The sequence below is a fragment of the Podarcis liolepis genome (genome assembly GCF_965112155.1).
Source record: "Podarcis liolepis genome assembly, chromosome: 7".
NCBI lineage: Eukaryota > Metazoa > Chordata > Lepidosauria > Squamata > Lacertidae > Podarcis > Podarcis liolepis.
This window is the reverse complement of record NC_139561.1, coordinates 44,997,407-45,012,337: the sequence shown is the minus strand read 5'-3', so window position 1 is coordinate 45,012,337 and position 14,931 is coordinate 44,997,407. Positions and strand designations below refer to the sequence as shown.

The 14,931-nt window shown below is 51.6% G+C and overlaps 1 protein-coding gene across 1 annotated transcript in view; it reads right to left on the bottom strand.

Annotated features, from left to right (window-relative positions):
• The window catches only part of SNTB2 (syntrophin beta 2), a 34,411-nt gene that overhangs the window by 5,222 nt on the left and 14,258 nt on the right, over positions 1–14,931 (bottom strand). Inside the window, exons 2-6 of the mRNA XM_083513684.1 lie at positions 11,471–11,684; positions 5,508–5,718; positions 3,197–3,339; positions 2,165–2,361; positions 89–273 (exon numbers count right to left, since the gene is read on the bottom strand). Coding sequence (XP_083369810.1) covers positions 89–273; positions 2,165–2,361; positions 3,197–3,339; positions 5,508–5,718; positions 11,471–11,684 — 950 coding nt within the window. The remainder of the gene's footprint in view (positions 1–88; positions 274–2,164; positions 2,362–3,196; positions 3,340–5,507; positions 5,719–11,470; positions 11,685–14,931) is intronic.

Here is a 14,931-nt window from a genome sequence, read left to right as displayed (position 1 = left end):
TTTTTTTAAAGGAACCTTGAAGTACATAGATCCAGCTCATTTAAATCCTCTGCCCTTACACCAGCTGTGGCCCAGGCCCTCTACTCACCAGTTCCCCTTCCGGTCCCCCAAAATCCAAGTAGAGGTTCCTGATGCCATCATCCGCAGACATTCTTAGCCTCTCAAAAGGGTATCGGAAAAGGACACTGGCAGAGCCTGCCTCTTCCTTGGAAATAATGAAGCCGTTTTCATAGTGGATGATGAGGCGGACCTCCTGGGCATTCAGTACACACCCTAGAACATGAAAACGCAAATTGTCATTGGACACAGGCTGGCACACATCCTTCCAGGTCAAGTTGCCTCCCCAATACACACACAGAGCAGAGCAGAGTTTTCCCCTTATGTCCTTCCATCAGAGCCAGCAATGATGTTCAGCTAGACGGTGGCAGAAGACAGCTTGCTTGTCTTGGTCTGGGTCACCCAGGTTCTGATTTTATCCCATTCTATATGCTTTTAGGTTTGGTAAGTCACTTGGAGACTTCTTAATATGTCAAGGGACTAATAACCAAATTGAATAAATAATAAAATTATTTTGCCATCAAGCTCACCAATTCCCATTCATGATAGATCCCTTGAATTTTTGTTTCTTGCTCTTACAAGGTTGTTCTATTGGTTTTAGGGTGCATTTTTGTTTTAGTGATGCTGTTTGTTTGTTTTAAATACTAAGCTGTTGATAAATGCTAATAAACAAATAAATTACATGCATACTAAACCACCCCAGATATAGTGTGGACCTTCTTATTAACCCTGGGGTGGGGATCTGAGGCCCCTTCAATTGTTGCTGGACTACAGCAACTCTCTTCATCCTTGACCAGGCTGGCTGCTGGGAAGCAGAAGGCCAACATCTGGAAGGCCACAGGTGTTTCCCTGTCTGTTGCATACTTTGCAAAAATGAAGGCCAGAAATGATGCATGTCAAAACTGCTAAGTGGCATTTCACAAGTGATGAGGGTCACAGACCACTTGCTGCAAGCCAACAAGTGCCTGAACTGTGCAAGTTGTGTCTGGCAGCAAATATTGCAGCTAGGTCAGCCATGTGCTCCTAAAAGCAGTTACCTCTGAAGTTCCACTCGCCTCATTGACACAAAATCAGATAATGTCAGCCAGCTACCACCAACTGGGTGCCCTCCAAAAGTTTTGGACTGCGATACACATCAACCTGGCTCATGGAAGGCTCCTCATGCCACAGCCAGGAGTGTTAGCAATGAAGCATTCCTGTGCAGAACGGGTGCTGTTCTCTTACAAACTCTAGAGGGAGCTTGAGACCTGGGAATCAGCTCTGAGAGCCTTCTAAAAGAACAACAGAGAAGCCAAGAACCCAAAGAGTTCCCTGGGATCTTCCTCCTTCCACAGCTTGCAGCGCCAAAGCCTGGCTTTTCAAAGTGTTCTGAGACAATGCTTATGCAGGCCTGAGCTATATGACTCCTCTTTCCTCTGTTCTGAAAGCATCAGGAACAAAAGCTCCTCTCTTCCAGGTGCTCGGCTCCCTTCCAGCAGATAGAGTTACAGGCATCTTCATCTTGCATAAGTGGGGTTGAGCCAAGGTGTTTTCAAAGGCTCAGACTAGCTTACCTGACAGCAAAGGATTACATACACACCTTGCACCCCCCCCCTCAAATATTCTGAGATCATCCAGACTTCTACCAAGCAACCAGTCCAACCATCAGCCTTCATCAATGCAAACAGCTGTACTCTCCTCTCACTAACCACAATGGCTCTGTTCTCCCACCAGCCGCAGGACGCCTCTGCGTGCCATTTGCTGGAATCATGAGTTGGGAGAGAACTGCTGTTGCACTCAGGTCCAGCTTCCTTTTAGGGATCCTGGCTGGCTACTGTGAGAACAGAACTCTAGATTAAATGTGCCTCTGGGTAGCTCTTACTGGCACCAACACCCAAATGATCACCTTTCAGCCTGGCTTGAGCATTTAAGTTTTGCCTAGGAAAATGCACCCTTCAAGAGCAAAAGAATCATCCTCTTCTCCTGTTGAGCTTGGAAGACAAACATTGCAAGGCCTGGGTTCCTCAGCTGCTCAAGGCAGCGAATGGGCCAAGCCTCCACCCTACCCAGCAGCTCAGACAAGAATCCCAAACCAGGCTTCAGAGAAGCAGGGCTGCTGGCCACTTACCTAAAGACACCTCCTTGACCAGCTCTGCAGCAGCGTGGCAGCCTTGCACCAGGATTCTGGTCCAGGAGGAGAGGTCCCGATGTGTCTCCACGCGAAAGATGTGCATGGCAATGCCCTGACGGCAGCCTGTCCGTGTGGCAAAGCTGAGGTCCGATCCCATGCAGGGTGATCTGCGGCCTGAGCCAGAATGCACTAGCCTGCAGGAGGAGGAGGAGGGTTTTTTGGTCAACAAGAGCAAGCAGCAACCATACCTGTGAAACCCCCCCCCCCAATAAAAACCTGGAAAGTCATCCAGAAATCCACCTGACAGACTCAACAAGTGGCTGCAAACCTGGCACAGGAGAGAAACCCCTACAGTTCCTGGATGTGGGGGGTGGGAAAGGGCCAGTTCCAAAGCTGCAGGGTCTGAGGCCTGAGAATCTCTCTCCAACCAGTTTTGGCTGGAGGGGTGGTTTGGGAGGGACCCTAATCGAATCCAGCTGCTGCACGCTGCCAGAAACCTCTGCCAGCAGCCACACCTCTTGGGGGCTTGCAGGGGAGGCTTTCAACGGGTGGCGGGAACACAACTAGCTTGGCGGCGGCAGCTGCCAGGGCAGGCAATGTGGCAGGAGCCTGCCCAGACAGGGAGAGCCTCTTCCAAGTTGTCAGCCCACCCACCCCTAACTCTCCAGCAAGATCACAGAGCTGCCAAGTTTTTGTCTCAGCCAGCCCACCCCCGATGGCAAAAGGCCAAGCATGGTAGGGGCAAGCCAACTCTCTCCTCAGATCTCTCCCACCCCCCACCATCACCCTTGGTATGCACACACAGCTTGGGCTCACACTCAGAGTGGTATCAACATGATCCATTAATTTCAATGGGTCACACTTTGTTGACTACCACCCTTGGACTTTATATGTCAGTCAGTTTGTTGATTTGTTTGCAAGGTTGTCTTAATCTGCTCTTCCCCTGGCATCTGGTCTCAAGGGCATCTCTGTTCACACTGGCAGTCTCCACACTCTTCCTCTTACAGAGTCACCTGTTTGCTCCCTTACCTGGTGGCAACAAGTGGGTAGCTGTGGCACGGGGAGGCCCAGGCATCTCTTGTCCATGGCATGCAGTCATAGAGCAGCAAGTCCTTCTCCGTCACGGCCAAGAGAGCTGGCCGCCACTGCTGCCGGCCTCCATCCAGCCGGGCCTATGGGAAGACAAGAGGGAAAGAGGGCAGGTTGTTGGCAGTCCATCTCTATGAGCAAAGCAAGCAAGGATTTGGGGGAAGAACGTAAGGGGTGGAGAACACACCCTTCTGAAGGGACCTGCCAGGAAGAACAGAGTGCAGGAGGGAGGTGACTGGCCTTGCAAGCCTATGAGGAACTGTAGAGACAGGAATATTTTGTTCCCACCCCAAGGCCGGATCTGGATCCTGTAAGTCACTCTCCCACACGGCTCTCAGGCTTTGAGCACACAGGAGCCTTTTAATCAAAGCTCTGCTCCCATTTTTTCCCTTTTACTCCATAATAAGGAAATGAATTGCAATCCTGTGTCATATGTATCTTGCAACACAGGGCGCTTCCTTCTGCAGAGTCAGACCCATGGGTCCATCTAGCTCAGTACTGCCTGCACTGACTGGCAGCAGTGGCTCCTCTGAGTTTCAGGTAGGGAGTCTCTCTCGGTCCTATCTGGAAATGCCATCGGGGATTGAACCTGGGACATTCGGCATGCAACACTGATGGGGCAGGGCTCCTTTTACTCACATTTCCTCCCTGCCCCAATCTTTCAGGCACTTCAAAGTTGGCAAACAGAAGGTACAGGAAGTGGAGGGTACCCTTGGTGTTTGCATGTGTTCCATACCACTCCCTTGTGCTATGGGACAGAAGACCAGGAACTGGAGCTGCTGTGCTAGGAACTGCCAGTTGCTGCTAGCAGAATGCAAGGCAGCCAGAGAGCCAGGATTTCACCCTGCGGCACCTAAGTACCAGCCTACCCCCTCCTCTAGTCTAGGCTCCTATTTCTCTCCCACTGTCTGCCAGGCTCTCCTGCACCTTCCATGGCACAAGTCAGACGTATCCCAGGAAACAAGCAACAGGTCTCACTTCATTGCAAAGCAAGGCTGGGCCCTGCCTGTTGCCCTTGGCATGGAGCCATGCCTGGTTGGACAGGAAGCTGGGGCTGTTGCTGCCTCTACCTAGGTGCAGGAATCCAGCCCTATAGAAAGGCTAGATCCCAAGATGCTGACAGCAGATTCCTTCTGCAGGGTTCAAGGCAGCAGTGGAAATAATGGGAAGGATGAAAGCTACCACAAACACCCTCCGCCCTGCACAACAATAACTTGAAGGACACGATTCTGCACATGCAAAACACATTTAAAGCTCCGTCTGCAATAAAAGAAGAGTGTGTTGTTGTGGCATCAGATTATCCAAGCAACTGCTTACATTGTTGACTGAAGGTGGTGGATGCGAGCACAAAAACTGAGGGCTGGGGTGGCTCAAAACCAAGAGGAAGACCCAAAGGGGAAGCCATGCTAACTTGTTGCAGCAAAACACCTAGGGTCTGGTGACACCTTAAAACAGCTTTCCCCAGCCTGGTGCCTTCCAGATAGTTGGGGTGACAACTCCCATCAGCCCCAGCCAGCAGGGCCATATGACCCAGGGGCTGATGGGAGGTGGAGCCCAAAACTGACATGCAGGCTGAGGCTCATGAGAGCCACCAAGTCAGCAAAGGCTGTCCCAGAGAGTCTGAGGGGCCAGGGCAGTGCTGGGTCCACCTACTCTGCGAAGGGCAGAGACAGACGGGTCCCCCCCACCCGCTCTCCTCCCCCAGGGGTTAACAAGCCTAAGCAGGGAAACAAGGCAGCAGAAACAGACTAGAGCAAGGTGTGCAAATGTAACAATACTGAGACAAAGTGCCCAGAGCACAGCAGCTCCCAGACTCCTTTCAGCCTTGAAATGATACATCCAACAGCCTGAATACAGAACAGGGATTTTCCCACCAACGGCAGAGCCTCTTCCGAGCATCCCACCCTCCACCCGATGCATTTTTCAAGTTCACTGCAAGAGGAAGCTCAGCCAAGGACTTCTGTGTTGGGCAGAGAGGAGAAGACTGTTCTCCCCTCACAAGCACCATGGGCAGAAGGAGGTACCAGATATTACATGTCCAGTCACCAGCTGACATCTCTCCTAAAAGGTGGGAGGGAAGCAAGATAGGTCGGCCACCATGAGACCATGATGCTGAACTAGATGGGTCACTGGCCTGATCCAGCATGCTCTTCTTATGTTCAGGCCATCAATGACACCCCACTGCAATCCCAAAGAGCTTTTGAACCTCCACTGCACAAAGCCGCACAGAGCTTCCAGTCTCCTGGCCCACCTGTTCCGCCAACCACGCGATGTGCTTGACCTCCTTGCTGCTCCCCGGAGTGTTGCTGGCGGCCAGCATGGCGTTGAGCTCGGCCAGGACTTGCGGGAGGAGAGCCATGATGTTGGTGTGGATGGCCATGAACCAGGAGTGCGCCGTGGCCGTGTCCTTGCAGCGGAGGATCAGGGTGTTCCGGCTGTCAGGCGAGTGCAACTCTATCAACCTGCGCAGGGAAGGAAGGAAGGAAGGAAGGAAGGGCAGGATGAACTTAGTGGGGAGGCTGCCAGAAGAAATGGTCTGGACTGCCAAGCGCCAGCAGGAATCCGACTTCTACCAAATGCCACCACTGGTCCATCTATCTCAGTACCGCTTATGCTGGTGGTAGCAATGGTCTTCCAGGGTTTTGGGACAGGGAGTCCTTCCTTCTCAGGCCTGCCTGACGATGCCAGGGATTGAATCTGTGACCTTCTGTATGCACATCATAAGCTCTGCCACTGATCTCCAGCTCCTTCCCCAAAGAGGACCCATCCTCACAGGAGAGCTGAGCAATTGGAGTCAGCACAGAATCAATGGTTAAGTAGTCAAGGGGCCAAATGCAGCCCTCTAGGCCTCTGTACCTGGCTCTCAAAACCCTCCCCTGGCCAGGCCTCTCATTGGCCCTTCTTCACTGCGTCCTCAAGAGCACTTGCCTGGCCAGAAATATGTCCTTGAACCGTGGGGATGCCTCTTTCTTGCCCAGAGCTAGATAGGGGTGTGCATGTGTGTGTGTGTGCAGAAATGAGCCTACAACAAAAAAGCAACACTCGCATTTCTTGCTCTCCCCAATTATTCCTCTGGTTTTGCCCACCACTGCCAATTGGTCCTCAGAAGGTTGCTCACGAGGGAATGCAGCCCTTGGGCTGAAAAGGGTTCCCTACTCCTGAGTTAGTCTTTCTCCCACTCTTATTAGGAAAAGGGGCTGCAACGCATTTGCTCATGATTGCTAAAGGGTGTCTAAGGAGAAGCAACACTACCAGTTAGGAGGCGGCGGCAGTAAGGCCTCAGCTCCCAGTCCTGCGAGGGGCAGAATTAGGTGGAGCGTGGCCTTGAGCACTCTCTGCTGGCTCTTCTTGAGGGCAACGATCGTGCCCAGGCCCATCCCTGGGCTACAATCACAAATACCACCAAAGAGCATGGGTGCCTGGCATCCAGCCTGCCCTCCCCCACCAGAAAGTGACAGCAACCTTGCTGCTTGCTCTACCCACCTCTTGGCAGATGGAGAAGCTGCAGCCAGAGCCCTTAATGGCAGCCTCCACCCTCCAGCAGACCCACCTCTTGGCAGCTAAAGCTAAATGGAGAAGGCAGGAATTCATGAGCCGGGTTTATTCACTTAACTGGTGCTTCCTTGTGCTCAACAGCATAGCCTAGCAGAGGAAGACCAAAGACTCTGTCACCTTCCTTCTTCCCCCAGCATCTGGGGCACTGGAGCTGTATAAAAGCCTTCTGCATGGGCTACCTCTCCCTGAATGACTGGCTGCTGCTGGGCTATGTAATTGATTTTACACTTTGTACACAAATAGGAGGAGGCGATAGCTTGTCTGACCCAACGGGACTTGCAGCAACCTGCAAAGAGAACTCTGTTCACTCCTCCCTCTGGCCAGGTAAGCTCCAAAGGAGAAGCTACTTTTGGCTCAGGCTGCAGAACATGCTTCTCGCAAGCAGTTGCTTCTGGGTGACTGCCTGCCTGCCCCACTCTGAACATAGGAGGGATTTCGACTGGGCCAAACCATCTCCCAGAGTCACCGCTTAGGAAAAAAATGAAGTGCGGAACACACAATAAAAAGGCGGCAAGACATGGGAAAGTCCACTCTCCCTCCTTGGCCTCCAGAGATGTATCAGCTGCTGCGTACATCTCAATCTGCCAAGGGAAGGTGTTAAGACAGCACTGCAGCACTTTGAGGAGGAACACGCTACAAGGCGGGCAGTTTGAGGGACTTAATCCCAGCCACGTGGTCCAACTGCCACTATGGATCCATCAAGCCTTATGACTGCCCAAGGAAAGCCAAACACTGCATCCATGTGGCAAGTGAAAACCGTTTGGGGGAATTTGTACTATCTAGGAGCCAAAAGCCTAGCACCAACCTTCTTCAGCCTATTAAGAGATCTGATAAGCCAAACTGGAAATGCTGCAAAATCGACTCTGCTCTCCAGATCACTGGCAAAGGCTGCAGCTGCTTCTCCAGCCCAGTTGGAGGCCCTGCCCTGCTTCCCCCATCCTCCTGTCAAGCTAACCTCCTGGGGAAACAGACTTTGCTTGCTGCACCCCAGCTCCACCCACAATAATTTCACTCCTGTTTGGGTTGATTGGATAAGGGCAAACACAGCACACAACAGAAAGGTAAACTCTTCCCCTGGGATTATTTTGCTAATCCGCCAACAACGTTGCAGAAGACTCTCTTTGCTTTCTGAGTGATCTCTCCAGACCAAGGGGGGGGGGCAGGGAAGATGCGAGGGACACACTAGATGGTTCAAGATGATCAACCCTCCCCCCAAGGAAGAATAGCCACCCATCACAACAGGAACAGTTGGCAGCTTGTGCAACAGAGATGCAATTGAGTGCTTTCGTTTATAAGCAACAAACATTTTGCCTTTCAAGTGAAGACCAAAGGTGTGCAGTTAGAAAGGCAGGTAAAGCCCCAGTCAGGCACCAGAGAGGAGCTGAGTAGGACTTGCCACAACCAGGGACTTGGGCTGCAGCCCCCAACTCTGCCTCCCTACCTGCCACACACACCATGGCTGACAGAAGCAGAGGATTCTGCATTGCATATCCATTCCGAAATGAATCACTGATTCAGCTCACAGAATCCAGCCCTTTTTTGTGCAGAAAACGCAACCTTGCCTCTGCAGCCTTGCAGTTTCAACTGCTTCGCTGTGCACACCTCTAGAGGAGTGAAGATCAGGGTAGGGAAGCTACAGAGGCAGTGGGAAAACAAACTCCCCCAGAAGCCAGCACAGCCAGTGGTCAGGGATGATGGGAGCACCAGCCCACCAGCACTAGGAGGAAGGTCACAGCTTCTCTCTAACCCTGAGCTTAAAGGAGCCATCCTGACTGCCCTCCGTTGCTCTTGCAGTGCTCTCCAACCCTGAAGGCATCAGCGCCTTCTTACAGTCAGCGTTACAGGGCTGTCATCCACTGGAAAGATCTGGAGCAAGTAAGGCCCATGCCGTGAGAGTGTCAGGGACAAGCTTCACTTAGAGGCTCTGAATCAAGATGGCTTTTTGTACCCCCAGGGAATACCCAAGCAGCCTGGAGTCTGCAGAGTGTCTGGCTGCTTTGCAAGGAAGTCTTTTATTGGAACCGGAGTGTCTTGGCTGCTTTCTCGAGGCAGGGAGAGTGTGGAAAGCTGCCCACGTACAGCCCAGGCTCAAGAGCTGACAGGAAGTGACTTGCCCAGGTGGTAGCAGCTGATGCCAAACAGAAAATGTCAAGGGAAGGAAGAATCTGCCATGCAGGTAGGCTCTACAAGCTGCAACCTGCCTACTTTCAAAGCACTTGACCTCAACCATGAAGCAGCAAAGGAGGGCTGTTTCCACAAGAAAGCATTTGTGGAAACCTAGCTCTGGACATCTGCCTCTTTCCATCTCCCCTGCACTCAAACACTGCATATCTTTGCTTTTGGGACAATCAGTGAGCTGGTTTTCTAAGCCCTCCTTGCTCACGGCTTGGGCTAGGCTACAACTCACCATTGCCCCCACCATAATATGGCCCTGCTGGCTGGGGCTGCTAGTCCAACAACACCTGGAGGGTACCAGGCTGGAAAAGGCTGCTACACACACCAATTAAGAACCAATTCTGCGGAGTCCAAGCATTAAGTTGCAGTAAGGTAATATATAAATGTAACAAATGAACAAATCGCTTTTATGCTAAATATTGTTTTATTCTCTTCTTGGATTCTTTGGACAGCTATGAATGTCCTCCTGGACTAAAGAGTGTGGGATGAAGCACATGCTCAGTTAGGTATGGGAAGTCTTCAGGCTTGCGGGATCTATTCTGGATTTTGCAAGGATCCCAAGGCTCACCAGTGACAACCAGGTGTAAAACAGTGGCAGCAATGGATGGGATGGGGGGAGGGGAGAAAGACATAGTCAGGAAAAGGGGGGCCCACTGGGGCCATACCCACACTTTGCTTTTTGCTGTCTGTACCAGAGTTCAGCTCACAGCCCTTTCAGGCCCCAAAACAACAACCCATTCCTGCTTTCCCTCCCCACCACCACCAACTTTTCAGCCTCTCTTTGTTTTAACAGCCTAATTTACAGGAGGAAAAGCCTTTTTGCTGCTGTTTCTTATCCCCCTTTTTTAACATTTGCCACTCCACGTCAAGTCATCCAGAGATCCTGACCCTCCTGCTGCCTGTTCTGTCTCCAAATAAAAACAAGAACCTTCCGGTGAGAGACTGGGGGAGGAGGGGAAAGAGAAACAGCAGCCTTGCAAGGGCGGAGGTGGCGGGGTGGGGGGAGGACATTATCTGTCTGCCTGGGTCTGCCCTGAGCAGGGCTTTCTTTGCCACTCGGAAGAGAACCTTCCGTCAGTCAGCGGGCCGTTGCCTAGCGCTGCAGAAAAGGGTGCAAAGGCAACCTGGAAGGCAGCCAGGCCCCAGACCGCAAGCGGAGCAGGGAGGGGGAAGCGGCACAGCGTGGAGGTCCCTGGCAAGCCGCCCAAAGGCCAGGAGTTTCCTGCAAAGGGCACTTGCAATTAGTTGGGTGAATGAATCAGGAGCCTGCGGTCTCCTCTTTGCGGCCTGCCTTGCCCTCCCCTTCCCCCTCCGCTGCTGCAAGAGCTGCCCCAGCCAGCTGAAACTCAACACCCAGCAAAGGAACGTGAGGATGAACGACACTTCCTCTATGGCCTGCCCGTGTGTGTGTGTGTGTGTGTGTGTGTGTGTGTGTGTCAGAGAGAGAGAGAGAGAGAGAGAGAGAGAGAGAGAGAGAGAGAGAGAGAGACTCCAGTCCAACTTTCATCTCCCCTCCGTGGAAGGAAGCCAGCGTGCGGATTAGATTTGCATCCTGTCTACGCCCAAAGCAAACATATCCTGAACATCCAGCAGGGACAGGTCGGGACAACTTGCAATAAATAATACGACTGGCCTCTTGAGCTCAGGACCCCTCCAGGCCTCACAGCTCTGTGTCCCCCTCCTACCACCACAAAAGCAACCAGCAAGAAGCATCCAGGAAACCCACAAGAAGGGCATGATGGCACCTGCCAGTCAGAGGCATGCCCCCTTTGAACAGCGAGGGGTCCTCTGCAGGCAAATAGCCACTGACTGAGCCAGCTGCCCAGTGAAGTCATTGCAGACCTTCACTACAAATGAGGAGCAGGGCTAGGATGTGGAATTAGCAGGCTGCCCTTCCCCTCAGTCCCCCTCTGTGGTGGGGCCTCCTGGGCTGTGAAGCTTTCCCAGTTATCGCTAGCCCTCCTGCCTGTCCCCAGTGGGGACAGGATTGCTGGACAGCGAAGGGCTGAAGCTTTTCCTCTGCCACTGTGGCACTAAGGAGAAGCTGCGTCAGTCCAAGTTCTTCTTCTTGGCCACATAGGGGCGTCTCCTCTATGGAAATCTGGCAGGCCAACCTGCAGGCCCCCACCCTGTCCCTTGACTCCTACGCATAGCCCTCCTTGCTTGTAAAACAGAAACCAGAATACTCAACATTTCTGGAAATCTGCATAATCCATCCCAAGCAGCACAGCACACTTGTTTTTCTTGGCAAAAAGAGCAGCGAGCACTCAGCCTTGCTCATTATTCTCAGGGTATGGCTGTGGCGCTGAGCAGTGTGGGATATTAGGAAAACCAGGCCTGGGAAGTCATGAGCGTCTGGGTCTCCCCTCCAACTCATGCCACTGGCTCTCCATGAAACCAAAACGAAAAGGAAAAACAAAACTTCAGCACCACCATTGCAATTTGAGACGCCTCCCCTCCTCCTCCTCTTTCATCTCGGCTCACCTGTTCTCCAGATCCGGCATGCACAGGTTCCTCGCAGCGTAGCACATCTTCAAAGGGATAACCTTACGGTCCTTGGCAGCGCCATGGTGTTTTGGGGAGCCAGAATCCTCGCTGCCGCTAAGGCTGGGCGACTGCGGAGCTACCCCATCCCAAGGCAAATCCGACACCAGCGACGGCTTCTTGATATAAGGGCTGGCTTCCCGCATATACTTCACTAGGAGCAAAGAAACAAAAAGATCCAAAGGCTTATATTGAGAGTGGAGGAGTCCGTACAGCAGCAATGTTGAGGGTCGCTCAAGAACTTGAGCATCATCCATAAAATGCACCAGTGGGGCAAGGAGGGAGAAACAGCAGCCCAGCACCCCACAGTTGGGGGGGTGGGTTAGAATCGGATGTCCTTCTACCACCTGGCCTGTTGATGGGGCTCAGCTCTTGCTGGCTGGCTGGGGCCTTTTCAGCAGCTCATTTCCTTTTACTGTTTTGTCTACAGGCTCCTTGGGAAAAGTGGCAAACACGTTTATTCCACAGGAAAAGGTGTCCAGATGGAATAGGATGAGTCACAGGAAAGCTCTTCTTCAACTGCCAACACAGAGGGGATGGGAACAGCTTGTCTCTGGCCCAACAAAGGTCAGAGCTCTCCAAACTCTGAAGGGCTCAGGCAGGCAAAGAGCTGGGAAGCTCAAGCATGGATGAGGACTAGCAAAAAGGAGAAACAGGTGGAAGATGCCTCCTGTCTGGAATTATTTCTTAAGATTTATTATAACCCCAGCTATCCTGCAAGAAGCTGAGAGTGGCACATACATGGATGGGGCTACCCCACGCCCCCTTTATCCCAGCAACTTATGAGATGGGCTAAGCTGGAGGTGTGTGACTGGCCTAAGGTCGCCCAGTTCCCTCCTCCCATCCACTGTGTTCAGCACTCTGCCCACTACAGCACGCTTGCTTGCACAAGATTCTTAGGCAGAGGAAGGATCTAGCAATATCAGCTAATCAATCTTTTGGTTAAGTTCTCAGATCAGCCATTAGAATACCATCAAACACATATAATTTTACAGTTTAAGGCAAAAGACTTTATCTAGCAATATCTGAACAGCCAGGAAGTTGCAAGCAACACACAAAGTAGGTACCCTGGCCAAGGGATTGTTACCCAAGTCAATATTTTATTTTATTTATTTATGTATTATCCCACCTTTCCTCCATGAAGCTCAAGGTGGCATATGGGGTTCTTCCCCTTCCCATTTTATCTCCTACAACAGGCATAGGCAAACTCCATCCCTCCAGATGTTTGGGACTACAATTCCCATCATCCCTGACCACTGGTCCTGTTAGCTAGGGATGATGGGAATTGAAGTCCCAAACATCTGGAGGGCTGGAGTTTGCCTATGCCTGCCCTACAACAACCCTATGAGGCAGGTTAGGTCAAGCAACAGCAATTGGCCCAGTGTCACCTAAAGAGTTTCACAGGTGAGTGGAAACCTGAGCCCTGGTCTCCAAGGTCCCAAGCTCTAATCACTACACAACATTGGCTCTCTAAGAGATTTACTTGGCCCGCATGCGGCTCAATCCTGCAACCTTGGCATTATTAGCAGCATGTTTTAACCAACTGAACTAACTGAGCACTAAGAATTTACATGAACATATTCTCACACTACTGAGAAGTTTCCTGTGCTTTATGTTTAATGCAAAAGTCGATTAGGGCTGTGCAACATTCCTGGGGGAGACCTGCCCACTTCAGGACCCCTCCTAAACCAACAAGCACCAGCCAGATGCAAAAGACTAACACAGCACTTGAATTTCCCTAGAAACAAATCTGAATACCAAATTGTCTGCTGCTTTCCAGAACACCTGGAGTGTCTGAGATGTTCCCTTCTTGTGCTAATCATTTCTGAGCATCAGCATTGCCCCCCCATGCAGACTTATACCTGCTTCTTGAAGGTGACAGGTAAGATGGGTTTGTGATAGGTATAAGGACCGCATGCAGTGCTCTCACCAGGGGAGCTGCACGCTGCAGGGATTGAGAGCTCTGCCCTTTTGCTTTCAGGAGCAGATTACAGCAAAAAGGCTTTGGGTTTCTAATCCCTGCTTGCAAAAACGTGCCCTTTCCTCAGTAACAAGGCCAGGATCTCCTAGCCTTAAGAAGCAAAGCTAGAAGCTGCAGCAAGACTCAGCAGGTGTGTGCCAGAGAGACAGCAGATGTTTTTAGACAGGGGTGGCGGCAAAGTCTGGCTTTCTCTACCAAATGCAGACCCAGACCACCCCACTACAAACATGGGCTCAAAATGGTCTCTCTCTCTTTCATGCCGTGCATAGTTCTGTCCAGTGAGATTTAGCAGCATGATACGCTGAGGCAACCACTTTCCACTGAGTGGGGGAGTGGGGGGGGGGAGTTACAGCTTCCACACCGGAAATTCAAAGTGAAGTTCAACACTGGCCATGAGTCATCTGCTAAGAAGGAAATGCAAAACAGCTGACTGATGGGGCTCTTGCAAACGATCTGCCTGCTTGCCAAAGGAAGGAGACAGCAGCACAGGGTATCAACTGGGAAAAGCAGAGCCCTTGAGAGGCCGCCATCCTCTCAGCAGTGGGCATCCTACTCAAGGCTGAACCTTGGTCAGCTCTGTAAGGCATCCTCATTCTCCCAACTTGGTGCCCTCCTGGTGTTTTGGACTACAATTCCCATCAGCCCTAGCCAACGTAGCCATAGGATGCTGGGGCATCTTCATGTCAGAGAGCATCTTCTACCAACTGTAGGCAAGAGCAACGGAGAGCAATGCCTGGCCTCTCTTCCACCCACAATTTCCTTCAGTACTGAACCATCCATTCACACTACCGCTGATGTGCTGGAACAAAACCTGTCCAGGCCACCAGGCTATACTGCAAGGGAAGAAGCCATTTTGGTGGAGTTGATTCCAACCATTCATCCCAAAGTCAAAACATGGGCCATTCGCCACAGCCACAAGGCTTTCAGCAGCTGGTTCCCAGAAACCACTAATTCTCTATTACAGTACAATGTGATTACCCACTCTGGACAAGTTCTCCTTGTATTTGTGCTCTTTTCAACTTAGGAATTTGCCTAATACACTAGGAGGTGGCAAAATTTAGGGTGGTATTCAATTAAGTCCTGCTCAGAGTAGACGCACTGAAATTAAGCAGCTTGAATTAGCCATGTCCAGTAACTTCAATGGGTCTATGAGGAGTGTTGGCATGCCACCCCCATCCTCAGCAATGCCACTTGCTCCATTTGGCAGAAATTATTCGGAGCTCCAGCCACTGGAGATTTGGGGAGCTGAACCCAGGACGTCCTACCATTGAGCTGCAGCCTGGCTTCTGCCACAAGAGCCGACTGCATTCCCTTCTGAAACTGCAAGGGATCCACTGTGCCCCTTCCAAGTACACAGGCCAGATCCCTCAACTCACCCACACCATTGTGCATGTGAGGCTGACATGAAGAGCCCCCCAAA